General features: G+C 38.2%; 1 protein-coding gene across 2 annotated transcripts in view; it reads left to right on the top strand.

The window, feature by feature from the left end:
* The window catches only part of LOC149158099 (uncharacterized), a 278,922-nt gene that overhangs the window by 192,577 nt on the left and 58,422 nt on the right, over positions 1 to 27,923 (top strand). For both annotated transcript variants that reach the window (XM_089436121.1, XM_089436120.1), the window contains exons 10-12: positions 12,354 to 12,421; positions 12,544 to 12,640; positions 15,254 to 15,328. In XM_089436121.1, the coding sequence (XP_089292247.1) occupies positions 12,354 to 12,421; positions 12,544 to 12,640; positions 15,254 to 15,328 (240 nt within the window). The remainder of the gene's footprint in view (positions 1 to 12,353; positions 12,422 to 12,543; positions 12,641 to 15,253; positions 15,329 to 27,923) is intronic.

The following is a 27,923-nucleotide window of genomic DNA, read 5'->3' as shown; positions in this document are numbered from 1 at the left end:
GATTTGAATGACAAGTGACCTTTAATTTATAGATTAATTCTCCAATGGCTAGTTGGTTTGATCTATGTCTAAGTAATCTCGACCGTTGAAAAAAAATTAATTATCTTTTAATCTCTTCTGTCGAAATTATTTTAGTTTTGAGGAAATTCGAATTTTTCATTTAATTTAACTCTAATCAACTCAAAATTAATTATTTTGAGTTGATTTCCTCAAAAAAATTGACTTTGACTTAACTACCAAGGTCCAAGGGTCTAAAATCTCTTGAAATTTTCAATATTCTCTTGGTCGGGGACCTCCAAAAATTAATTTATCTGAAACCCACGAATTTTTTAATTTGAAGAATTAATTTTTCCTAGGACACAAAATTAATTAATTTTTGGCTTAGGATTTTAATTTATTTTTGCAGAAAATTTAATTAACTTAAATTTGACTTTAATTAATTAACTTAAATTTGACTCTAATTAATTAAATTTCTGGCTTATTATTTTTTTAATTTTTTTTTGCCAGAAAATTTAATTAATTGACACATAAGGGGATTAATAATTTTTCCAACCCTCAAATAATTTAGCCATATTGTCTTAATATGAGGAACCATGCACAAAAATATTTTTTACATCAAGATATTACAATTTAATATATGAAGGGGGAGCACCCGTTCGTTATAGACCCTCAATGATTTACCCAATTCTGCGACTCAAATATGATCTAGTAGACCTAGTGATTTGTAATAAAATAATTTAGCCAATTAGCTAAAATTATTCCCAAATCACTTACGAAGACTCAACTAGAACACTAGGACTTACCTAAGATCTTGACAACAAAATCCACCCTAGCTTTGGGGTGAGGTTGGAAGGAAGAACTCCGCCGATCAACCATGTTTAGAAAGACACATGAATCGGTGAGACGAAAAACCTCCTAAGATAGAAATTGTCACCAAAAAGGTAGATTTACCTAAGTTATTACACACAGACGATCTTACTAGGATCATTTACATTATAAACATGCGGATGGGTTTACAACTTCGGCAAAATGATGACTGATGATGATGATGAAATCTTGATGATCTCATTGCTCGATCATGATGGAATCTTCTTGCAAAAATGTACATTACTATAGGGTAGTTGACACAGAGTGGTCAACGCACAACATTGACTATGTTGAAATTTTATGTAGTTCTCTAATCCGATTATTGTTTCTTATGATAATCCTTTTAGGTTGATCCTTTCTTATATTTATTATGCATCATAAAACAATTACACAGAGAACTACAATAGTAAAACATGAAGAGACAACCACACAAGAATTTACCCTGGGAAAACCCAACAATCCTTTCCTTATACAATCAAGTCAATGGAAGGGACATCAAAGTCAAACACTAGAACTGACTTGGTCCATCCTCCTAGTCAAGTCAAACAAATGGCCCAAGAAACTTGCTCCACAACTTCTACTTCAGTCCATCATAGAGAGATGACTTTGCTGGCCTCAGAGAATTTCACAGGCCTCATATTAGGTCATGTATCACAAAGAGAGAAAAAGGGCTATTTGTTGGCCTCAGATTCATTCCATGTTGCCTTAGATAAGCCTCTTTGATGACCTCAGATTTGCTACTTCGTATGCCTTATATGAGAGCCAAATTCACCACAGAGGAAGGTGAGTTTCTTGTCAAATGGTGGAGCACAAATGTCAATATATAGGTTTCTTCTTTGTCGAATGGGTGCCTTCTTGCTAAGTTGACTTAATCATTTGAAAGGAGGTCGTCTTGACTAGGAGGAGGCCGACTAGGCTTCAATGGAGCCAAAATATTTAAATTTAAAATTCAAATTTTCATCTTTTGAAATGAGCATGAAGAACATGCTTAAAAATAAAATAAATATATAAATAAAATTTACATTATGAAGACCAACCATAGTTACAAAATTCAACACTCCCTCTTAACTAGGGAGGTATTCATAATGACTTATCACGATGTTCTCAAGTTGAAAGATTCTATAAGGAAGGATCAAGATTAAGATAAGCATCATCATCAATATCATAATCACCAGCATCACTATCATCCAAATCAACTCCCTTGACTTATAATAATCATGGCATCCACTCAGTACCTATGTTACAACATCAATATCAACTAGTCACCATGATCCGGTTGGTGCCCCATCCTCATGGTATCCAAACTAGTCCTCGTTCACTATCACACGACTAGTGCACATAGTCCAGGTGAAATTCTAAACGACCTTAACAGAGACCGGATGCTAAAACATGCTCTCTAAACAGAGATCCGAGCAACTCTCAGAGATCCGAGCAGCTCTCTCAGAGATTTGAGCAGGATTTTGGGAGGCACCAATTAGCTTCTATCAGACCATTCTCCCTAATTTCAGTCAGTACTTGACACAGGGAGAATGTATGTCCACCAGATCATTCTTCCTAGTTCCGGTCAATGTATTTGATACATTGATAACATCCCTAATTCCAATTAGAGTACATGACACAGGAACAATGTCTGTCCATGATGCTATCTAATCTATCAAACCATTCCTCCTAATTTCGGTCATTGTATTTGACAGAGGGATAACATCCCTAATTCCGGTCAAAGTACATGACACAAGAAGAAATCATATCCATGAAGCAATATCATTCTTGCTCCCTCTCAACCAGGGAGGCAATCTCCACAAGCCCAAGCTTGCCTTGAAGGAGTACAAACTTCCCTGTAGAGAGAGGTTTTGACATAATATCGACTATCTATTTATTAATGGAGATATACTCGAGCTTCATTGCACCTTTCATCACCATGTTTGTCATCATACAATCCTGCAAGTAGCTGCTGAAGCCATATTGTTTCCGAACTTGCGAATCCAATTACCATATACTTGGCCTCTGCCATATGGGCTGACTTGCTTATTCAAACTGAAACTAAGGCAATAAAGTCAAACTTAATCTGGGAATCCTTGCAGCTTCATAGGATCCATCATCACAGATGCTTCTAGGTCACCTTGATTGAGTACTCCCTCTCACACTGACAGTCATAATAAGGCTTTTTGATTGCTCCCTCTGACACATGAGTCCTTTAGCTTCCATCAAAGATAAATCATATAGGATCATCCTTGATCCATTCAACCAAGCCTAAAGTACAAAGTCTTCTTCAATCACGAGGCTTCTTTTCATGCTCTTCAAAAACTTGAGGCAACTCTTACAACTAAGGCAAATGTCTTGACATGATCCTCTCCCTCTTTCTGGGAGAACCTTCTCAAATCTTGCTTCCATGCTGCCATCTGCTACATGCTAGATCTTGACTTCTCTTTGGCACAATCAAGGCATACTTCAAACAACCTGCTCCCTTTGAACTTGGGTCTTATCTAGTGCAATATCTGTCATGTAGAAATTCTGAAAAGTCCTCTTCCTTTGCTACATTCTTGCACGTCTTCCATCTTTCGTCAAAGTCTAGCCAATCCTTGCAATTGATATGCAATCCTCACTAGGAGATCATGGAAGAATGATTACTACCAAGCAAAGGATATAAAGTCTAATCAAATAATAAAGATAATAACAATAGTAATAATCAAAGAGGAGAGATATAGAATACTTATCTTTTGAGAATTATATGAGAATGTCAGCTCCCTCTTAATATTAGCCTTCTTGTATTCATCTTGCAACTTCATCGTCCTTGTCCTAAGCATCAACATGATGTCATACTTTCTTCGCATAGACTAGGGTTTCTTCTTTTAGTGGAAATTATCACTCCTAGGGTTTTGTCCACAAAAGCTGGAGCTTTTTGGTTCAAACCCTAGCTGGGGTTTACAAACCCTAGATATTTCAATATTCAAAACCTTAAAGTCTAGCCAAGACTTACAGTCTTCCAAACCCAAGATTTTCTTGCAAGTTCAACATTCTTTAAATGCCATCAAGTCTCAATCTCTTAGTAAGGGATCTTCCAATGAAAATGTCTTCATCAAGCATCCTGCTAGTCATGATCTTTTGTAGCATCTTCAAATGTTCAGTACTGTGTGAGCAACAATATACAGTGATTGCTTCACATTAGGCATCAAGTGGGATTTCTCTTCTGAAAACCAGCTTCTTCAATTCAACAATTCAGGTAGTCTTATGATCGTTCTGAGCTCCCTCTTTTTCCAATACATCATCATGATTCTTAAGAGACAACTCGACATCTTCTGCATATAATACTTCTATAGAGGTGATGGAGACATTAGAGTATGTCAAAACATGTCTTCAGGATTCCAAAACATTCTCAGCACAAGAAGTGACTATATCTCAAGGAGATGTTCAATCTTTGGCAAAGACTTTAGGGAATTAGATGGGGGATTTTGTAATTTCAGCATTCATTGCAATTAGGATCTGACTTCCTGATTCACATACTTGTTTTGACCATTATTGTAATCTTAATTGTAGACAAAGATCCTTGTCTGGTTGCTTCCTTCAAAGAGACATCATCTCGGTTCTGGCAATGCATTATGGCTTTGTGATTGCAAGCTTCTGGCTTTGCTGGTTCCTTACTTCAACCTTTTTACATTAGCCCAAATTCTTCTTGTACAATGCCTTCTGGAACTCAAAACATCTTTTGAATTTTCTTCAAGGTGCGAATCAAGGGACTGTAGCCTTGTCACTTAAAGCATCAATACTTCACTTGACACTAGACCAATTCTTTTCAATGAGTATGAATCATCAATCTTGTAGAACTTTAAGAAGAACAAACCAACTAACCTCGACAACTTTTATTTGAGTTTGACTGAGCAAGAGATCAGTCTCTCCTAGTGTGTTTTAATATTGACCTTATAACTTATAACACAGTGGGGACCTTTCATTTATAAGGGGTATTCCATGGCATAACAAGAGTGCATCCAATGTCCATTCAGGTGATAAAGACACCTAAGGTCTCCTGTTACAGATTCTTGGCCAACTTCTTAGATTTACCACAATATCTGAACAAATCATCTCAACTCCTAAAGGATTAGGCTTCAAGACATTAATATCTCAATTCCTTAAGACCTCACTAGCTGGTTCTTGTTGACTCGGTCTAAGATTGAATAAATTCAACCTTATTTACTGGTTGATGTTTCCAACCCTCTAATGAGGTTCATCTTCAAGACCAAGATGAAAAAACCAATCTATTCTTAGGATTAAATAGCAGAGAATCTCATTAGAGGGTTCAAAACGTCGACCAGTAAATGTTGATTGTGTGATTAATCTGAAAGTCAGTTTCAGAATTAATATGGATCACAAAAGTTTGAAACCAAAAATTCGACCGTCTAAATTTGACCTTAGGCCTAGTCAGCCTGCTAAAATTGTCACTTTGGTACTGAGGCTTTTTGGCTTATGAGGCTTGATATAGAGGATTAGTCAACAGCCTAGAATTTAGGGCTTCGATCCTTCTCAAGGACTCAAACCTATAAAATCAGTCCTTTTTGGTTCAACAGTGATAAAATTACCAGAGATTGATCATGACAGAGATATTTGCTCTTCATAAGTTCAAGGGACTCATCCTTGAGAAACTGCAGACTTATGAGGTCTTTGGCTCCTCTGCAACATTGCAATTAAAACTCAATCTTGAGGCCAATCTGGAAAAAAAGGAAAAAAAAACAGAAGTTTTCCATCATGCTTGACTTGTTAGGACTACATGATTTCTGAGGCTCTCAGATCTGAGGTCTCCTGCAACTTTACTTTTGAGATTTTCAGCCTATTGGAATAAAGGCTTATTTGATTTTGAGGAATTGTGCCTACTGAGGTAGGGCTTTATCTCCAGCTAGGGCTTTGACCTTGATCTATTTTCTCAGCATTTATGACTTCTTCGATCCAGGTCCAACAATTTAAACTGATGTAGTGGATTAGATCCTTCTTCAGGGCTGCTCTTTCATGCCCTAGCTCTGATACCATGTTGAAATTTTAAGTACTCTAATTTGATAAATGTTTCTTATGATAATCCTTTTAGGTTGATCCTTTTTTATATTTATTATGCATCATGAAACAATTACACAGAGAACTACAACAGTGAAACATGAAGAGAGAGCCACACAAGAATTTACCCAGGGAAAACTCATATGGGGAAAAACCCAACAACCCTTTCCTTACAGAATCAAGTCAATGAGAGAGACATCAAAGTCAAACACTAGAATTGACCTGGTCCATCCTCATAGTCAAGTCAAACAACTGGCCCAAGAAACTTGCTCAACAAGTTGTACTTCAGTCCTTCATCACAGAGGGATGACTTCGCTGGCCTCAGAGAATTTCGTTGGCCTCAAATAATTTCGCTTGCCTTAGATTAGGTCATGTATCACAGAGGGGTAGTTGCTAACCTCAGATTCATTCCATGTTGCCTCAAATAAGCCTCTTTGATGACCTCAGACTTGCTACTTCGTATGCCTCAGATGAGAGCCAAATTTGCCATAGAAGAAGGCGAGTTTCTTGTCAAATGGTGGAGCACAAATGCCAATATATAGGTTTCTTCTTTGCCGAATGGGTGCCTTTCCAGTTGAGCTGACTCAATCACTTGAAGAGGGGGCGACTTTGCTAGGAGGAGGTCGATTAAGCTTCAGTGGGACCAAAATATTTAAATTTAAAATTCAAATTTTCATCTTTTGAAATGAGCATGAAGAACATGCTTAAAAATAAATTAAATATATAAATAAAAATTTACATTATGAAGACCGACCATAGTTACAAAATTCAACAAACTAGCAGAGGACGTCGTGACTTAGGCAACAAGCTTGGAGAGTTGTGGCATAGGTGCATGGGACATTTGCACCATGGAGCACTGAAGGTTCTTAAGGAGATAGCAACAAGGCTTCCACAATACAACATGGATTGACATGAGGTGTGCAAGGGTTGCACACTTAGAAAGTATGCCAAGTCATCTTTTCGTAGCAGAGATATAGGGCCAAGGGTATCTTGGACCTTGTTCATTCGGATATATGTGGTCCCTTCTCTACAATATCCCTTAGTGGGTATAAGTACTATGTCACCTTCATAGATGATGACTTGAGGAAGACGTGGATATTTTTCATGAAGAAGAAAGAAGAGGTCTTCTCGAAGTTTCTGGAGTTTAAGGCCTTGGTTGAGAACTAGAATGGCAAGAAGATCAGGGCGCTAAGGTCTGACAATGGTGGGGAGTATACCTCAAATGCATTCAAGGAGTTGTGTGCCAAGGAGGGTATCAGGAGGGAGTTGACCACACCATATAATCCTCAATAGAGAAGGGTGGAAGACCGCAAGAATAGGGCCATAGTTGGAGTGGCCAAAGCCATGTTGCATGACCATGGGCTACCCAAGTTTCTTTGTGCTGAGACATACAATACAACAATTTTCTTGCAGAATTGGAGCCCACACACAGTGTTGGGGCACGTTACACTAGATGAGGTGTTTACAGGGAAGAAATCAGATTTGTCTCATTTTCGCATATTCAGTAGCCTTGCACCACAGGAGAAAAGGAAGGCGTTGGAGCCCACAACAAAGAAGGGCATCTTCGTGGGCTACAGTGAGACATCCAAGGTGTATAGGGTGTATATTCTAGCACACAAGAAGACAATCATTAGGAGAGATGTGAAGTTTGAGGAGGATAGGGCTTTGAAAAGTCCTTAGAGCGTGAGCCGGTTACTACTGTATAGGAAGAGGAGCAACAAGCTCCCAAACAAGAGGCTCAGTTAGTACCTCAGACCATAGTTGTGCATGGGCAGGATGAGGATGAGAGAGACACACAAATGCCAGAGCAAGTAGAGCCCACTCAAGTAGTGACTCCCAACACTAGGAGAAGGAGAGCGAGATGGGCAGTTCAACTGATCCAGAAGATGTAGGAGCAGGTTGGTGCTCCTAGTACATCAGTTCATAAAGCAGACAACCATAGAGGTACATAGGATATATGGTGCTTATGCCAGAGTTGTTGGATGTTGAACCTTCTAGCTATCAAGAGGCAGCCACTCAACAGGTGTGGAGAGATGCCATGGTGGAAGAGTATGCCTCCATCATGAAGAATGATGTCTGGGAAGTGGTGCCGAGGCTAGATGGCAAATTTGTGGTAGGTTCTCATTGGGTCTGCAAGATCAAGCATGGAGTTGAAGGGAGTATCGATAAGTACAAGGTAATATTCGTTGCTAAGGGCTTCTCGAAGATAGAGGGAGTCAACTATGATGAGACCTTTGTCCCAATTGTCGGGGATATGTCTGTTGGGGCAGTTGCGGCTATTACAGCACAGATGGGGTGGAAGATCCACCAAATGGACGTGATGACAACCTTTACATTGAGCAGCCAGAGGGATTTGAGACATGCAGTAGAGAGACACGCGTTTGTAGACTCAAGAGAGCTTTATATGGGCTCAAGCAGGCTCCGTGGATATGGTATGCTTGGATAGATAGTAACCTTCAGGGATTGGGCTTCACCAAGAGTGAGGCGAACCCCAACCTCCACTACATTGTTGTTGGAGGTGAGCCGCTTATTCTGGTGCTATATGTGGACAATTTGATTTTAACTGGCATAAACAAGCTCATCTAGGAGTGCAAGAGAGATCTTTCAGGTGAGTTTGAGATGAAGGATATGGTGTTGATGTACTATTTCCTTTTGTTGGAGGTTTGGTAGGGTGATGGGGAGATATTCATGGGACAAGGCAAGTACACTCTACAGATTGTAAGGAGGTTTCACATGCATGATTGTAGGCCCATGACCACGCCTCTAGTCACAAACTAGAGGAAGATGGATACATCCATATCAGAGTGAATAAATCCTACACTTTACTGACAGATGATTAGGTCGCTGATGTAATTGGTGAACATGTAGATAGACATATGTTTTGCAGTCAACTCTTTGAGCCAGTTTTTGGTCGAGCCTACCAAAGTGCGTTGGGTTGCTGCCAAGCATGTGTTGAGATATCTCAATAGGACAATAGAGCATGGATTATGGTATAGACAGGTTAATGCGCTGAAGCTTGAGGGCTTCACTGATGCAGATTGGGTAGTGGAATCCACATTTGAGTTTGAGTTGCATATTCGATGTTGGATCAATAGTTGTTTCTTGGTTTAGCCGGAAGCAGAGATCAGTCGCATTGAGCTCAGCCCAGGCCAAGTACATGGCTACCAGTTTGGCATGGTGCAAAGCTATTTGGTTGAGGAAGCTTCTTGTGGGTTTGTTCAAGATAGAGTTGGAGCCTATAGTGATACACTGTGACAATCAGAGCTGCATCAAGCTCTTTGAAAATGCAATGTTTCATGATCGCTATAAGCACATTGACATACATTATCACTACATTAGAGATATTGTTTAGAGAGGTATATTATCACTTTATTATATACCAACACAAGAGCAGAGAATAGACATTCTGACCAAGACGTTGCCAAGAACCAGATTTCTATACCTTAGAGAGAAGTTGGGTGTAGTGCCAGCAGCCAAACACCTTCCTCTCTAAGAGGGAGTGTTGATTGGAGTAGAGAAGTAAGGGTTTTTCTTGTCTAAGTGTTAAGACTAGCTGAAGAACCCAAAAGATTGCCACTTTAGTAGAATATTAATTTATTTAACTATTTCCTAAAGTTAGACTTAGGAAATAATAAAATTCCTCTGTAAACTTATGATTTAATCCCAACCACTGATCACGATTTAATCTTAATCATTGAGAGGGTGATTAGGGTTAGGACCGAAATTATAGGAGGAGATAGAGTGAGTTAGTGGCAAGTTAGTTGAGCACAAGTAGTGTGTGTTAGGTCAACAAAGGAAGATCTGAGGGTTTCAGCAGATCAGAGTGATATAGGTTTAGAGAAGAAATCGTGTCACGGTCGAGCTGTTACAACCCCAACGAAATCATGCCATTCGCCAGTGCGCGTAGGAGAGAGGATTTGCGCTTGCACGTGTGTGCAATTTAGTTGATCTATGTATGGATTTTGCAGATCTAGTGCACAGGCTGGGGGATCAATTCATCTTGTAGGATTGATCGGATTGTTCTAGCGATAAAAGGGAAATTTCTCCCTTGTAATTCTCAGAAGAAAATCCCCTAGTGAAGAAAATAATAAAAATACACAACGTTGTAGGTTTTCCCCGGAGTTGAGGTTTCTTGGGTATATCTTGTGTTCTATGTGTTGATGTGTTTGTCTTCTGATTTATTTTGCACATTGCATAGTAAGTTAGGAAACTCAGTGTATTTGTGATTTAAGTTTCCAAAATATCTGTTATTTGTGTTTCTAGGTTTTTACATTTAGAAAATTGCAAATCAATTTACTGGGTTTTAAGGAAATCTAACACTGTTGTGGTCTCCTGTATTTGAAGTTGAGGGTTTTTTAGGTCTTAACATACATCTTAGGCTTTACTATTCTTTCTATCTTGCTCTTTATATAGGAGACATTTTGGTGTTTCTACTTTGTATCCTCATCATTGCACTCAACAATCCCATGATTTAATTTTGTGGTCATGTATTGGATATTAATAGAATTATCTTAGCTTATCTTATCTTACAGATGTTACTAATTTTCATGTAGGATCTTCCATGCATCGATCAAAATCACCCCCATTGCAACAACACAATGGGTGGCCTAGATCTTCCCCTAGGTCTTCCTTAGGATATCATTATGTCTTGAGTTTTCTTCATTTAGTCTTGAATGTTAGGAGATATAGATCTAGTGGACCATGATCTCCAGTTCTTGGAACCTTTCCCTCTGTACATCTCCATCTTGGTGTGGTCACCCATATTTGAAGTCGAGGATTTTTCGTGTCTTAACATAGATCTAGTTGACAACACAATGGGTGGTCTAGATCCTCCCCTAGGTCTTCCTTAGGACATCATTCTATTATGAGATTTCTTCATTTACCCTTGAATGTTAGGAGAGATAGATCTAGTGGACCATGATTTGTAGTTCTTGGATCCTTTCCCTGTGTACATCTCCCTCCCTGTGTGGTCACCTGTATTCAAAGTCGAGGGTTTTTCATGTCTTAACATAGACCTTAGGCTTTACTAGTCTTTCTATCTTGCTCTTTGTATAGGAGACATTTTGGTGTTTCTACTTTGTATCCACATCATTGGACATTAATTTGGTGTTTCTACTTTGTATCCCATGACATTTGGTGTTTCTACTTTGTATCCCATGACCTAATTTGGTGTTCATCTATTGGACATTAATAGAATTATCTTAGCTTACCTTATCTCATTGATGATGCCAATTTTCATGTAGGATCTTCCATGCAGCTGTCAAAATCACCCCCATTGCAGGCCCATATTTCAGCTACACTTGCCGTTCTTGAGAAATACCAATTGGCACTATTGAAGATTCTTTGTAGTCTTAATGAAGATTGTGAATGTTTTCATGATGATATATTGTGATGCATATTATGATGATTCATGGATGTAATCCTTTCTCTATGGCCCCTTGTTCAACTTAAAGCGGAAGTGTTGAGATTATGGTTATCTTCAATTGAGGCCACATGTCAATCCTTTGTTTGATGTATTGGGTGACCTTTAGTGAGCCTACATATGGGTAATTTCCTAATTAACCTGCTTTATTATATTTTTCTATATTGGACTAGGATGGCCTAGTCATCATTTTGGGGCTAGCACCCTAAACCCTGAAGGTGTAAAAATTAAGCACATTGCTTATGTGTAATTCGTTCACTTAGTTATTATTTGATAACTCTTGTGTTCATCATTTAATTGCTATTTCCTTTTTGTTGTATTTTTCACCTGGCTGGATTACGTTTTATTGGGGATTTCACCATAGATCCAATATTTACGATCTCAACATAACCTAAGTAACAAAATATGAATAAAAGGTGACATTGCACAATATAAAGTGCAAAGAGAAAAATGCACCAAGAGGTCAAAATTATGGTTACAAGATATGAATGACACCTGATAATGTGCAAGAAAAGAGGTAGCACAAGTATAAAAGTAAAGAAGAGAAAAATTATATAGTAAATTTTATTGGAAAAGAATAGATAACCTATTGAAATGGGCATATACAAATTTTAAAGAACAGCAGAATTTGTCCTGCTTCTCTGTCAATGCTTACTAATTATAGCCTATAGGAATGATAACAAACCCGTCAAAACATGTTTATCATTAGGGGTAGCTTATGGGTACTATAGTTACTTTAAAGCATTGTTATGAGCCATTTCCTAATTCATGTGTTGCTCATGACTCTCAAACTGTAGTGTACCTGTGAAATGAAGCTTCGTACCTCATGCATCCTTATGATTTCTGATCTCTTAGGATATATTTTCCATCTAATGAAGAATAGTTGTAGCAGTTTCTTGTGAAAGCCATCAAGACCATATTCAGAAATGGAGGAAACAAATCTCCCTTCTATTTATATTTTTTAACTTTATGTATTCAATGCTGCATAGTCATAAATTGTGTAACTACAGAACCCCTCATTTTACAGGCTGTCAATTTTAAAGAGGGAAGCCATACAGATGCAGTTCTTGGTTTGGCATGGAATATGGAGTACAGGTGTGTACTTCGGTATGGAGTGAATACTCTTGTTTATGTTATTCTTATGTACTGTGCCAATCATGCAAGCCACTTAATAATTTATAGTGATTGCTTTGGTTTGTGCTGCAAAAATACTGCAGGAATGTCTTGGCTAGTGCAAGTGCTGACAAATCTGTAAAGATCTGGGATATTGTTGCTGAGAAATGTGAGCACACAATGCAACCTCACACAGATAAGGTGATCCTCCAGGACAGGCTTCCTTGCCTTTTCTTTTATGTTATTAGCACAATTGCACCTAATTGGAATTGTTTTTTACAGTGTTGCACTAATCGTGATTATATCATAAAATCACGAGTTTTTGAAATCGGCGATATTATCGGCCGATAAATACATGTGTTTATTTATTTTTTTCGTAAAAATCGCGGGGGAAAAAACCCAATGTTGCATTAATCATTATCGGGATTAAATTGATGCGGGGAAAAAATCGGAAAAAATCGTAACATACAAAAATATTCATTTTTTTTCAATTTTTTTAATATCTAAAGCATCTACAACATAAAATAAATACATTGACACATAAATATGATAAAAGAACTAATATATAAGATGTTTAATACCATTTCTAATGCCACATCACACATAACAGTGAATCATGTCCTGAATAGTAAGTCCTGACTCATGACTCCCAACTCAGCCTCAAAATATCAACAAAAAATACAATAATGTATCTCATATCATGAGTCATAATATCATATACAATGAAATGAACCAAATAACTAAAGTCTAATACTACTGATTTCCTTTGCCCCTCTAGATGTAGATGTCGGTGGAGTTGGCAGTGGACTCTGCTGTGCTCTAAAAGCTGAAGAACTAGGAGCTACAGGTGGTAGACCACACCCTCTACTGGTGACAGGGGTAGCTTGGGTAGGTTGTGTCACCTCCTCCTCCACCACCTGTAGCTCCTAGTTCTTCAGCTTCTAGAGCACAGCAGAGTCCACTGCCAACTCCACCGACATCTACATCTAGAGGGGCAAAGGAAATCAGTAGTATTAGACTTTAGTTATTTGGTTCATTTCATTGTATATGACATTATGACTCATGATATGAGATACATTATTGTATTTTTTGTTGATATTTTGACGCTGAGTTGGGAGTCATGAGTCAGGACTTACTATTCAGGACACGATTCACTGTTATGTGTGATGTGGCACTAGAAATGGTATTAAACATCTTATATATTAGTTCTTTTATCATATTTATGTGTCAATGTATTTATTTTATGTTGTAGATGCTTTAGATATTAAAAAAATTGAAAAAAAATGAATATTTTTTGTATGTTACGATTTTTTACCGATTTTTTCCCGCGCCGATTTAATCCCGATAACGACTAATGCAACATTGGTTTTTTATCATAAAATAATAAATAAAGTTAAGAAAACATACTTTATCCCCATTTTATCTTGTTTGTTATACCTTATAATGCATACATGATTCGTGCTAATCAAAATATTTTTGATTGCCATTTTTTTTATCGTTTGCAGATTTAAAAGATTGATGTTCATTTATGAAATAATCTAACCCCCCACCCGCCACCCCAGCTACTGTTTTTCCTTATTTTTATTGAGATGCTACTATATAGGATCTGCAGTTAGCGGGTAACCTTTTTTCTTCTAATGCTTTAGTTTCAAGTTTTTTAATCCATCAAGTGACAAACACATCTGCATTTCTATTGGGATCCCAGTTTAGGCAGGATTGGATTAACCAATGAATGTAAAGTCTGATTGGCCACTGTTACTACTCTGATGACTCTGGACTCTCTTTTTGAGGTACTAGTTGCCATCATGTTTTTATGTTTGGGCAGGGAAGATTGAAACTTGTATATAGAAGTTGATGTTATTGGTGTACCATAAATGGTATTTGGTTAACAAAATTGTATAGAAGCAGTGTCCAGTGTTGACATCAATGCTTTCCATGGATATTAAATTTCTGTATTGACATTGTAGAAAATATGATATCAATATATGTTCAGTTTGCTTGTCTAGGAAATTAGCACGTAAATTTGTGTCAGATTCTAATTGCATGGTATGCAGGAGAAATCAGCTGACTTTAGTTTGATGTTTTCTTGTTTTTGCCTGTGAAGCTTAAACTGGGTTTTCTAAGTTTGTAATATTCATTTCAACTATCTCTATCTGAAAGAATAGTCCAAGATGCCTGCACTGTTCTCACATCAGCTTTAGTTTATTCCTAAACATTGCTGTTGTTAAATAGTATGAGAATCTTGAATCTGTAGATAATAAGTGCTTGTTTCACTCATTTTGGTTCTCATGTGACCTTTATCATTTACCTAAGAAATAGTTGGTTGAGTGTTTAAAATGGAGCTTCTGTCCTGGATGAGTAAAGATGCACTTAAGCATTTTAGTTAGTCTTTTAAAAAAAATGCAAATGTCCATTTCCTCTACAGTACTTCACTGAATACTGTAGCATTATTAGGAACCACTTAATAATCAGCTGTTTTCATTCCCTCATGGAATATTTATGAATAGTTGAGCAAAGGCTTGAGAAATTACGTAGAAATGTGTTGTGGTTGATTTTACATGGATGGAAGAAGCAATTCCATAGAGAATTTATTTGAGCTCTTCAATTTTGTGAATATCAAATAGCTGTTTCAACTTGGAGATTAGTTTTCTTTCAGCTTCTGAGAGTGTCTGTGAAACTTCAATTTTATATTGGAAACCATGCACATTGGGAGAGGTAATCTGTTACAAAAGGTAAATTAGGTTATTAAGAAATCTTGTAGAAGTCTAACCTCTCCAAGCATTATTTATGTCAACTTTGTCAATCTTGGTGCAGGTTCAAGCAGTAGCCTGGAATCCTAATCAGGCAACAGTTATTCTCAGTGGATCTTTTGATCGTTCTGTGATCATGGTGAGATCTGCAATTCCAACCAAATTTTTTCATTAGATTCCATTATCATCATTAAATTTTCGTAGAGGCATGAGAATGGGGCTAATCTTAAATATTTATGTCATTATTTACAAGCTTAATTTTTGAAACAATTCCTTATGTGCTATGATTAAATTTGGGGTATTCCTTAGGCTTAGACTTACAATAATGCATAGTTGCCATATATGGAAACAGATACAGATAGATATACAATATGATACGACACACTTATCAAAAAAGATCGATAGGGCCAGATAAGGTGGGAGTTCACATCTTCCAAATACCAAAAACATGCAAAAATTTCAAAATTTAGTGATATGTTGAAGAATACTATATATATATATATATATATATATCAATGTTTTAAGACTCTGACTCCGACTCCGACTCGGCCGAGGATCGACTCCGACTCCGACTCCGAAACGGTAATGACTCGGCCGGCTCGATTTCAATGACTCGGTCGTTGTAAAAAATACATTAAATATTTTTTTTTTTATTAAAAAACATAATTTTAAATATTTTAAACATAATTTTAAAGATTTTCATTCATGTTTCCAAACACACAGCATTATAATATAGATGGAAGACAACATATGATCAAAGTAGGCTCATGAACCAATCCACTATATCAAATTTGACTTCTCTCATGCTTTGATACCATGTAGAAAATTATTGTATTGCTGTAGCCCACCCAGTTTCAAGTTTTGGCATGGTTTAATGCCCAAAACTTATCATAAACATATAACTGATATCCCCACAACCAACAAATAGAGACAAATCTGTTACTAGGCAATCTCCTCCCTCTCAACCAACAATTCTTTGGGTTTCTGACTGAGGTTTAGTAACTGCTGTCCGCTGATTCTGCAGAATATAGCTTGCTGGTCTTTGTATCAGCTAACTGATATAACATTAAATTTGCATTTAACATGAAATAAAGAACTACTCTACTATCTTTCACTTTTCAGCTGATACAAGAAATTAGTGCAAGCACACAAACATGGAAATTTAGATACTTATTTTTGGTCTAAGACACTGGAAAAGTCCACAAGGGGATTTTATATTGCTTTAAGGAGATTAATACACAGAGAAAATTAATCTTATCTCCCTTGTTGTCTTGCTAAAGTCATTGCCAGGTCACATTGAAAATCAAGCCCTCTCCCTCAATCATAAACTCACACTGAGTTAGCTTAGTTTTCTGTGCAACTAACAGTGGGTTGTGTTGAATCTTGATGCCAAACTGAGTATGAAAGTACTGGGATTTTCTGCCACCTATCCAACTGTTAACAGCCTTGCACTGTGAGCTGAATAAAACGCTGACAGGGAGCTGAAACGGGGCCTCTTTAACCCGGAAAATGGCCTGAAATCATCTTGCTAACTCGGGCTGGAAATAACTACAGAAAATGGAAATAACCAGGACCAAAAAAGTGATTTTTTTTTGTGTTTTTACGCTGCCCAGCCGTCCCCTTGTGACTCGGCCGAGTCATATCGGACCCGGCCGGGTTGACCGAGTCACACATGACTCGGCCGAGTCATTGGATGACTCGGCCGAGTCATGTGTGACTCGGTCAACCGGACCGGTTACTTGGCCGGGTCAGTCCTGAGGCTATTGAAACGGTTCGACTCGGCCGTTTCGGTTTCGAAACGGCCGGTTTGTAAAACAGTGATATATATATATATGGTTTCTGATGATCTGAAGGTTTTGTTTTCAAATCTGTATGGTACAGTGTATGTGGCCTTTAAATCCATATGGTACAGATACGGATATGATACAGCCAACAATATGTTGACTGTATTGTATGATGTATCCATACGTTATTGAAATTTGAAAATGGAGCAGTATCTGTATATTATGGGAATTTCTGTACTGTGGACCCATATATGTCCATATCTAGTAACTATGCAACAACGTTAGTTTGAGACCTGGGTTGTTTTTTGAAGTAATAATGCCTTTTCACTACATACACTTGTGTTCAAGAGGTCACTAATAGCGTATTTGCATATATATATATATATATATATATATAGAATTGGCAACTTCGAAAGATCGGCTGCCAAGATTACACCAGATAGAACTATTTCATAAATGCCACAACGGGCCAGTTACTACACGGCTCCGGAGACTTGAGCCCACGCAAGTGGGGAAACGAATTGTTTGCCAACCACTTGAGCTAAGATCCTTTGACAGTAGTGTATTTGTGTAATATTGTATCTAGGTTCTTAAAATTTAAAATATAAGGCTTAGCAAATGTAGATTGAATCAAGTGCATCATATTTCTCATGCAACATGCATTAGATGTTGCATTTTACGTTGTACATCAAATAACAAGGAGCAGACCAGGAAGTGAGCTTATTAAGAAACAACTTTAATTTTTGTGTGTAAAAAAATAAAGTATTCCTAATTCTGAAGGAGCTCAAAGATGGAAACGCATAAGGTTTTGAAAATGAACACATTTAAAATTTTAGGAAACATGGGAATGACTATATGTTGCAAGAAGAAATTATGTCAATACATATGGAATTAACACAATAATAAAAAAGTGGTAGAAAAAACCCTTGTATATCAGGATTCAAGCAATTTATCTTATGACATGGCACAGAAACAAAACATTGCCTCTATAGATAAGGCAGTGAAATTTAAAATGACTATATTGATTACATAGATGATAGAATTCAGTAAAGACAACAAAGGTTGGCACCAGTGTAAAGATCTTTAAGATTAACGTGTTACATAATATTTATTAGAGTGCAGTGTTTTTTACTATGTATGTACAAGTGACAGAAGTTGCGTGAGCATCATGATGACAACACTTTTGGTTTCAGTAGGATCATAGGATGATATCATCAATTATGCCAATAATGATGTCATGAAATAGAGAACCTTCTATAAAAGGTTAAATGAAAAATAAGTTACTTGTATATTTGTGTAAATAGAGGCTATGTCTATTGTTATGAATAAAATATATTAAATATAAACAATGATGATAATCGTAATAATGATTAGTTAATTAGTAATTATTGTTGAAGAGGCATGTCTAAATGGGAAATGACTTTCCTTGAAGAGGCAACTATTTAGTATATAAGCAATCCCTTCACTCTCATTTGTAACATCATTCTTATTCATACATTTTAATATATATTCTTGTATCCTAAATGGAGATCTACATATTCCAAGTCTTTTGGAATATTTAACTTGAAGAACAAACTTTGTTCGTTCCATTTGGTATTAGAGCAGTTCAATCCTCTGGTTGCTCAACCGCTGCACAAAAGTCTCGTGCTCTGATTCTAGCCGTTGGCCATCGAATTATCGTCAACCTTGTTGTCGTCATAATCGAAGTGTTTCGCTATCCAATTTCTAGAGGTTCTTCAATATATCGTGTCATTTCGGCCACTGCCATATTGGCTTAACCTTGCCAAAAATTGTGGACCAAATCAAAGGGGCACTACTGTCGTCCAAATCGTTCATGCCGTATGGTCATGACTATTGAGGTCAAGTCGCTATTTCTTTAAAAATACACTACAATTATATTCCTTGGTTCACAAAAATAGTTACCATATACTTAGTCGAACCATATAAAGGATAAATAAATAAATTATAATAATTGATCTCAAAGTTTTATGAGGTTATAAAGGAGTAAGTTTATTTATTCATTTTTAATAATAAAAAAAGGGAAGAGATTTTAGAAAAAGATGAATTAAAAAGGTTTTTTCTAAAAATAAGGGATTATATATATTTGCAAGTACACACAACCTTGAAGTAAAGTAAAGAGGCATTCAACCGTTATTGAGGGTTTATAGCAAGCAAAGTCGAATCAAGGAGAGGATCTATAAAGTAAAAAAAAAGTGGTTGAAAAATTCAAAAATATTAAGTTCTTTTAAAAATTAAAAAGGAATAGAGCCACATATTTTTATAACGGTAAAATGGGATTACTTGGAAAAAAAAAGGGGTGTAAATTCCAAGTCAAAATTTTAAAGGAATTAAATTTAAAAAGGGGTTTGCATTATCGCATCATCATACAAGCATCAATATATATGGGGACTCATTGGTGGTTGTTAACTGGATTAACAACATTACTACATGTCATTCACAAACTCTCAGCAATTTATTACACGATACTCTCATCCTCAAAGCTGCTTTTAATATCTGCACATGTTTTCATATTTACAGAGAACATAACAGCGATGCTGACAAATTATCCAAAGAGGCCACGCTACTTCCCAGAGGCGAGGGGATTATAACAGAACAGAATGGAGCAGAGGAGTACCAATATTACCACAGGCCATTCATAGAACAAAGGGAACAAAGGGACAACAGTCCCAATTGATGATTGACAAGGGCATTTTTGTTTTTATTTTTGATAATAGAAACATCTAGAACACGGATACTATGTTATATAACAGAGTCCTCTAATGGACATTGGACAGTTTGTACAGCCTGACGAAGAACTCAAAACTTTTTTAATTTGCATACTCCTACAGAACTATACCTTGAAAAAGGGATTTTTGTATGAACAATACAGCAATGCCTCGGCATCTACTTATGTAATTTTCAAATATAAATGAAAGTTACTGATTTTTCCAGTGGAAAAATAAATAAAAAAAGGAGGGAAATTAATATAAAAATAAATAAATTAAGAAGTGGATATTTGAAGATAATTATAAAGACAGTAAAAAAGAATATATTTGTATATTCTCAAAGCTCATATAAGAAGAAAATGAAGCAATCAAGATGAATTCCACACAACAATTATTATTTTGGACTAAATGTCCATTTTGTATAACATATGTTGAATATCTTTGAATTCATAAAAATTGTGATTTATGTTGTCCAACATGTGGAAAATTATTTAATGCGAAAGAATGTCAAGGTGATGTACTGATGTGAATGATAGAACGAGAGGAAAAACTTGCAAAACTGGAACAAAAATTAACAAAAGAAGACGAGGAAATTTTGCGTCCAAGGGACCTGTTACCACTCAAACTAGCAGGGGACCTAAAAGGGATTCCTAAGAGGGAAACTACTAGGTCAAGGGCAACGGTGGAGGCTTAGCCCACTGTCACCACAACTAAGTCTCCCTGATCTTTATGGACTTTCACCGATGGGAGGAGTCCTGGTAGTGTAGGGATCACTTTGTAAAGTAAATGTCAATGGATAGGTGAGAAGTGACCCTGAAAACCTTTTCCCAAGGATTGAGTGAAAAATGGAACTTGCTTGCACTTTAAGCAAGGGACTTGGTCCACCAGGGGAAACGGGTGAGGATTGTGAAGCTCTGATACCAAATGAAGCGAACAAAGTTCCTTCTACATATTAATTACTCCAAAAGACTTGGAATATAAAGATATCTAGGAGGATACAAATATTATATATTAAAATGTCTGAATAAGAATGATTGATACAACGAGAATGAGAGGCTTGTTTATATACCAAGCAGGTGCCTCTTCATGGAGAGTCATGTCTCATTTAGACATGACTCTTCAACCTAATTACTAATTAACTAATCATTATTTATGATTATTATTATTTACATTATTTCCTATATATTTATTCGTAACAAATTGGAGGGCTAAGGGAGAAAGAATAGGCTTATAAAGGAGTTTCTCAATCCCTATAATCCTTGGAAACTTGGATTCCCAAATAGTCTTTATTGAGAAGTGGGACCACATGGGGCCAAGTGGACCCAGCCTAGGTTCGGGGATGGAATGTAGCAGCCAATGATGTTCCTATCCTAGACAAGGTGAGGGGAAAGGACCAAACAAGAATATTTACTTCAAAAGGTTGAATTGATCCTATTAGTGTCTAGCCTTGGGGATGCTTAGGCAAAATTCGGTCCTAGAGCTAGGGCTTGGGATTCCCGGAGATTCCACCGTTAGAATGGCCTCAAATTTGGAGGAGAGGGAGGGGACCCACCAGCGCAGTAGCCTAGAGGAGATCAAATTTTTCCTTGGGCCAATTGCCGGGAAATTGATGCCCTAGGTGACCCAATGGGGCTAGACTTGGGAAAAAGGGGAAATGGTGAAAAGAAGGTTAATATGATCACCCCTTTTATGGAACCAGTGCTTAATTCACTAGGGGATATGGAATCAAGGATGGTAATGAGTAAGAACTTGGAGTCTTGGTCAAGGAGGCCTTGAAAGTCAACTTCATCCAATATAGATAGTAAGAAAAGAAAAGCGACCTTCAAGCATTTATACTTCAAAGCAAATGATGCAAGCTTCTCGAGATAAATAAACTCTAGGACATTTCATTTATATAACATTGGCCCATACATTTAATAACTAAAATATTGCTCAATTCCACATTTTGATAATGCAGCAACTAGCCCTAATGCAGCAACAAGAATAATAACATCAAAATTTACTTACAATGTTATAGAGTATATCGAACTAGCATTTTGTTTACTCAATAAAACTCCAAGACAAGAGAAATAACCCAAATCCATGCAACAAAATTCATCCATCTCCAAAATTATCCACCAAGGAAAAAGTGTGAAAATTCTCTATGATCAGAGAGATCCCAAATCATTTGATGATACAAATGAATGTATCTAACATCAATATATAGCCTCCTAAGGAGTTTGAATTAGCTTATGGGCCCCTAATGATAAAATCATGTGCAAATAATAACCCCTAATGGTGACAAGCCCACCAAACTAGCTCATAAGTGTAAAAATAAGCCTCACAAGGGGCCAAATAGTAAATACTAACATGTGCATGTTGTAGGGCCCTTTAAAGGCTCAATAATATCTTGAAGTGCCATATTGAGGAATAAATTCCTCAGAATATGATGGTCAAGGGGGTGGCCCCTTGTTCTCCAAGTAGTAGACTTGTGGTGCTCCCATTAGGTATGAGGGCACATAGATGACCCCATGGATCTCCATATGAATCGAAGATGCCTGTAGATCCTCTGCAATGGTCCAGGTGGTAGAATGAATGTTGCCATGACATCGTACAAGTGTTGAGACACCTGCCAAGAGTGTGGGGCTCCTATGGGGGCCTGTTGGGCTTAGTGTACCAATCATGTCACCATCGTCCCAAAAGTGGATCACTAGTAGTCTCTGAACATCCATGAAAACTTGTGGAGTGTTGTCTGCTGTTGTGGAGGCCCATGACTCTCTATGAACACCCTACATGTGCCAATTTGGACCTCTAGGGGTCAGGATCCCATATAAGGAAGCCAAACCCAAATGGAAACCACCTGCAATCCTGCATAAGATTCAATGCATCCCCTAGGCTTCCAGTATAATCAGTCATTATAATAATCGGGTAAAGTAGCTTACAAACCATGGATAACAAAGTGGACACTTCATAGTGGTATGCCCTTTCGTAGTGGGCTTTGGCATGTGCTAGTGTCTCCAAATTCCAAAGGGAGTTAGCCACATACTTTATTAGGTGGTTTTAGCCCTTAGAGGGAATAGTATGTCCAAGGTACAACCTTCTAATGGGGGTGGCAAGTGACAAATAGGTGAGATGGAATAGGGAATGAGAGGGGCAACCCTAGGCCACATAATGGGACGTAGGAGTAGCTAGATAAGGGGAAGCCCACACCTGGGTATATAATGTATAGGAGGGAGTAGTCGTAGTACATAAGGTGCCCCGACCTTGATTTTTCCACCCTTCTTTATATTCCTTTTGCCTTTTATGAATTTTCTTTAATTAACTACTCGAGGCTCAAAGGACAAGAGTATGATGTTTATAATATAGCATTGATCACCCCTTTTGAGGTAAGGTGGTTCATTGCCCTCTAGGGGTTGGGACAATCATGGGTTCCTGAACGATAGAGGAGGCTCATCTAGGGCCTATGGAACCAGGGTGATGGCCATGGATGGGGTAGAGCTCATGTGTTGGCTTTAGCCCACGTGCTAATTATTTTTGTCCCGGTCATATTTTACATTTTGTGGTACAATTTCTTGTTAAATGTGGCCAATTATGCTTTCCACTTTTTCTTTTAATTGCTTCAACCTCTGGGGCATCATTTTAGGCCTGACCCAAGGTGGGGGTAAGGGGATGGGGAAGCTAGCCTTATGTGGACCCAGAATGGGAATGTGGACCCAGGTGGGAGAAAAGATGAATGGTGGTTATAGTGAGTGGAAAGGGAGTAATATGTGCGGGTAAAGGAGCGGGACCACGCACCTAAAGTCGGGGTTTCCCAAGTAGTACCACCCTAGAATCGAATGGTCAATAAAGGAGATCCCACGGGACTAAGATCCAAGGGTAACAACCAAAAGAGATCAAGGGGACATGAGCACAAACTAAGCCCACTCTTTTCGCCAAATTCTCCCACCAATCCATACCCAGAAGTATCCATGATAAGTAAACCCAATACTCAATTACCAAATGACAAGACATACCTTTAGATTCAAGAGGCCCACCTTCAAACATATGATTAATACAGGTGGGTGAGGGACCACATGGTTGGTTCAGGTGGCAGAGAAATGGCACAATGAGCTAGTAGGAGGCATCAAGGGGTTGCTAGCTATCGGTTGAGGCTTATCATGGAGAAAAATTTCTCCTGGGGATATCACTTACAAAGTGGTGGGTAATAGGACCATAGCCAAAAATTACTTGTGAAGGTCAAGAAGTTTAAGGATTGAAAGAAAAAATTAGAAGAAGAAAAGGGATGTGTCGAGAAAAAATTCAACGAGATTCTATCAGAGAAGGAAGAAGAAAATTCGTGCTTAAATGACCTAAACCAAAGGTTATTGGAACAAATCGGAGATCTAAAAGATGAGAAGCTTAAAAGTCAAGACATTGAAAATAAGGTTGATGAATCAGAAGCCAAAGAACTCTTATGTCTGAGAAACCATAATCAAAGTCTACTCACTAAAATTAAGAAACTTGAGGATGATATGCAATCATTAAAAAACAAGTTAGAAGAGTTTTTTCCAAAGAAAAAATTGTAATCTTTCATTATGAGGAAAAATTACATGTAGTAGATGCCTGTTGGCATATGCTGTATCTGATGATCATATAGACCTTTGTACAATAAAAATTTGTAACAAAAATATGGCCTCGTCATTTCCAGTGTATATATACTATGTCTCTTTTTTCAGCAGAAAATATAAATATATACATATTGGTGTCAATGCATTTACTCAAAAATTAACACAAAAAGCTGGTATAACTTAGGGTCTTTCAACCCTATAGTAATCATGGTCTATGTATGGCCTGTGATGATATTGGTAGACCTCTAAGTCCTACTATTCAACGATTATCCACAAGCCTCGGGGAAGTAGTGAGCCCTCCTTGGAAAGCTTGTCAGCATCCTCATTGTGTTCCCTGTATATATGTTGACAAGAGACTGTATTAAATCCTGATTTGAGATTGAATACTTGTTTTGAAGAGATATAGTATACTTCATTCAAAATGTTTTGAAGGGATATAGAATACTTCATTCAAAATGTTTTGAAGAGATATAGTATGACAGTGATTTTTTGAATTGAACCAATTGATGATAATTTGTGAGTGTCTCCGTAGATCTGTAAGGAGGTGCAATTATGTGCAAGTGCAAAGTGGAGCAAATGTCTGAGTGTGATAAGTTCAGCATAATTGTTGGTTCCTTCCCCAAGTCCTAATTTGACTTTGTAGTGATGTTGTTCCGAGAGGTATAAACAGAAGCCCCCCCCCCCCACTTCCTTGAGGCTGAGTAGCCCCATCGAAAAAAGCCCACGACCGAGATTTTTCGATGCTGCCAAGGCCCAAGATTTTACGGGTGTGTGAAGGTTCCTCCTCAGGGATGTCGTGAAAGATTGTCGCTACCTTGGCGATGAGCAGATGCCAACAAACAGACTCATTTAGAAAAATAAGGCGATTTCGAGCGAGCCATAGGGTCCAACAAATAATAAGAGGTAAACATTGAGCTTTTTGTCTCTGGTGCACTAAAATCCATTTGTTCCAAGCTTGAAGAATTGTAGAACCCTGCCATGCATTTCTCATTGAGAGTTGTTGTGTTATAGCATGCCAGAATTGGGTGGCGAAAGGGCAAAGCAAGAACAGGTGTTCATTTGTTTCAGTTGATTATTTACCTAGCACACACCAACTCGGCCCAAATATGCGCATAATCGCTTCTCCTGTGGGAGTTTGTTACTTAATACACACCACATGAAGAGACGGGCCCGTGGAGGTGCTTTCAGTCGCCATAACTGTTGCCACCATTGAATAATATGGTTAGGCTTATGGGACTGTAGTAGATGGATGTATCCCTGTTTGGGACTGTATTTCCCGTGGTCAGCTGGTGTCCATACTAAAACATCAAGGTCCTGATTGAGGGTTATATGTGCTTCGGACAGTGCCCAGAGAAATAATTCCCATGTGTGCTGCCACTGTACAGGAATGTTTAGATCTTGAGCAGATTGCCAGCGCTGTCTAAATATGGAGTTGTGCTCTTGATCGGCAATCTGAGCGATCGTCATGATATTCTGATGATTAAGATGATGTAAGAGGTCCGGGTGCAGGAGGTATCTGTTACCCCCACCAATCCAAGGATCAATGCCAAGTCGCACAGAGGAACCATTGTTGATGCGCCATGCCAATCCAGCTCTGATAAAAGGCATAGTTTGTAAAATTGCTTTCCATACAATGGATATGCCCCCACGAGGCCAGTTTTGAAGACGGACCCAGTCCAGGATCTGTTGTGGCCAAATGTATTTGTGGTATGTCACAGTCGTCCAGAGGTTTTTTGCAGTGAGAAGAGACCAACTCATCTTGGCTGCAAGAGCTTGAGCAAAATTAGACAGATCTTTTAACCCCCATCCCCCCCATTTTTTTGGGAGGGCGATGTTCTTCCAACTTACCCAAGCAAATGTTTTACTTTCCTTGTGGCCATTCCATAGATATCGGCAGCATATCTATTGTATGTGACTAAGGATACCTCGAGGGATCCAGGCAAGAGACATCCAATATACCGGGGTGGCTTCCAGAACAGATTTAATCAGGACAAGTCTCCTTGCTCTAGAGAGTAATCTATGATTCCAAATTTTCAACCTCTTCTCCAGTTTTATCACTAACCAGATCCAGTCGGCAATCCGATAGCTGTGTGGTTTTATCCGGAAACCCAAGTATTTGAGACCATCCGAGAGGTTGTGAGGAATGTAATGAAAGTACATTTGGGCAGCTCTGACCTCTTGTGGGGTAGTATGGGTCAGTGTAATCGTAGATTTTGTCTGATTTGCAACCATGCCTATCGCTTTTTCAAAGAGGGTGAGAATCTCATGGAAGGAGGCCAAGTCCCTAATGCTGCCATCTAGGAAGATCAAGACATCATCAACAAAGAGCAGGTGTGTGAGATGGCAGAGCTCGTTCATTCTCAGGCCTTTTAGTCTGCCCTCCCTTTTTGCAGAGGCAATGAGCCTACTGAGACCTTCCATCACTAAAAGGAACAGTAGAGGTGACAGAGGACACCCCTGCCTCAGCCCTCGTTCTGCATGAAAGAAATGGGATGCCGAGCCATTAATCAGTATGCTGAAGGAGGCTGAGTTTATGCAGCGGATAATCCAATTTGTGAAAGTTGTAGGGAATCCTAAGTGGATCAGGATCATCTTGATGTAGAGCCAGTTTACTCAGTCAAAGGCCTTGGCAAGATCAATCTTGAGAATGATGCTTTTTAGATTCTTAGATTTGATAGAGTGGCTTCCTGGGTTGTGCCTATCGCTTCATGGATCTGCCCGCTATGGAGGAAAGCAAATTGCTCAGGGGAGATGTGGTGGGATAGAATGGGACGAAGCCGATTTGCAATGATCTTAGCACTGATTTTATATAATGTATTGCAGAGTGAGATGGGGTGGAAATCATTGAAAGATGCAGGGGAGTCCGATTTCAGAATGAGAGCAATGAAAGTGGTATTGATGGCATCATACATTCTTCCAGATGTCCTGCACTCTTCGACTACATTGAGAAGGTCGTTCCCGATGATTTCAAAGAATGCAAGGTAAAATTCAATAGGCCAACCATCTGGCCCAGGGCTTTTATCTTTCTGGAACCATTTTAATGTCCCTTCAAGTTCATCTCTGGTGATAGGTGAGGTGATATCGTCGGTAGTCTCCTGGTTGACAAATCTTGGGAAATGCTCAGCTACTCGAATGATCTCAGCTAGGTTTGTAACAGGAGGTTCCTTCAGAAGCTGTTGAAAGTGAGATATGCCCAGCTGTGAGAGCTGGTGGAAGGTTTTCGCAGTTCCTCCATCAGGGGTGGGCAGTTGCCAGATAGTATTGGAGGCTTTTCGTCCTTTGGCATAATTTTGGAAGTACCTAGTGTTCTCAACCCTTGCTTTGAGCCAAATAGCACGACTCTTGAGTCTCCAAGTTTCCTCCCGATCCTTAAGGATTTTTGCTCTTTTGTTTTCAAGTTCAATTAGGTTGGATTTGGCTTCAGCACTCATGAAACCCTTGTTGTTTTCATGATTAAGGTCCGCCAAGGCTGCTTCCATAGAGGAAAGGACATGGTTATCCTTCTGTTGTTTATCCTTAGCCCACTTGATAGTGAGCTTCTTGATCTGAAGCAGATTTTGACAAAAACCTTCAGCCCAGGCCTGACACTGAGAGGGAGGGTTTTGTGTCCAGTGATTAGTGACCAGCTCAATGTAGGA

The sequence above is a fragment of the Pinus tabuliformis genome, chromosome 5_2, assembly GCF_031772625.1.
Source record: "Pinus tabuliformis cultivar Carrire ecotype Pingquan chromosome 5_2, CPIR1, whole genome shotgun sequence".
NCBI lineage: Eukaryota > Viridiplantae > Streptophyta > Pinopsida > Pinales > Pinaceae > Pinus > Pinus tabuliformis.
This window is presented reverse-complemented; position numbering and strand designations above follow the sequence as displayed.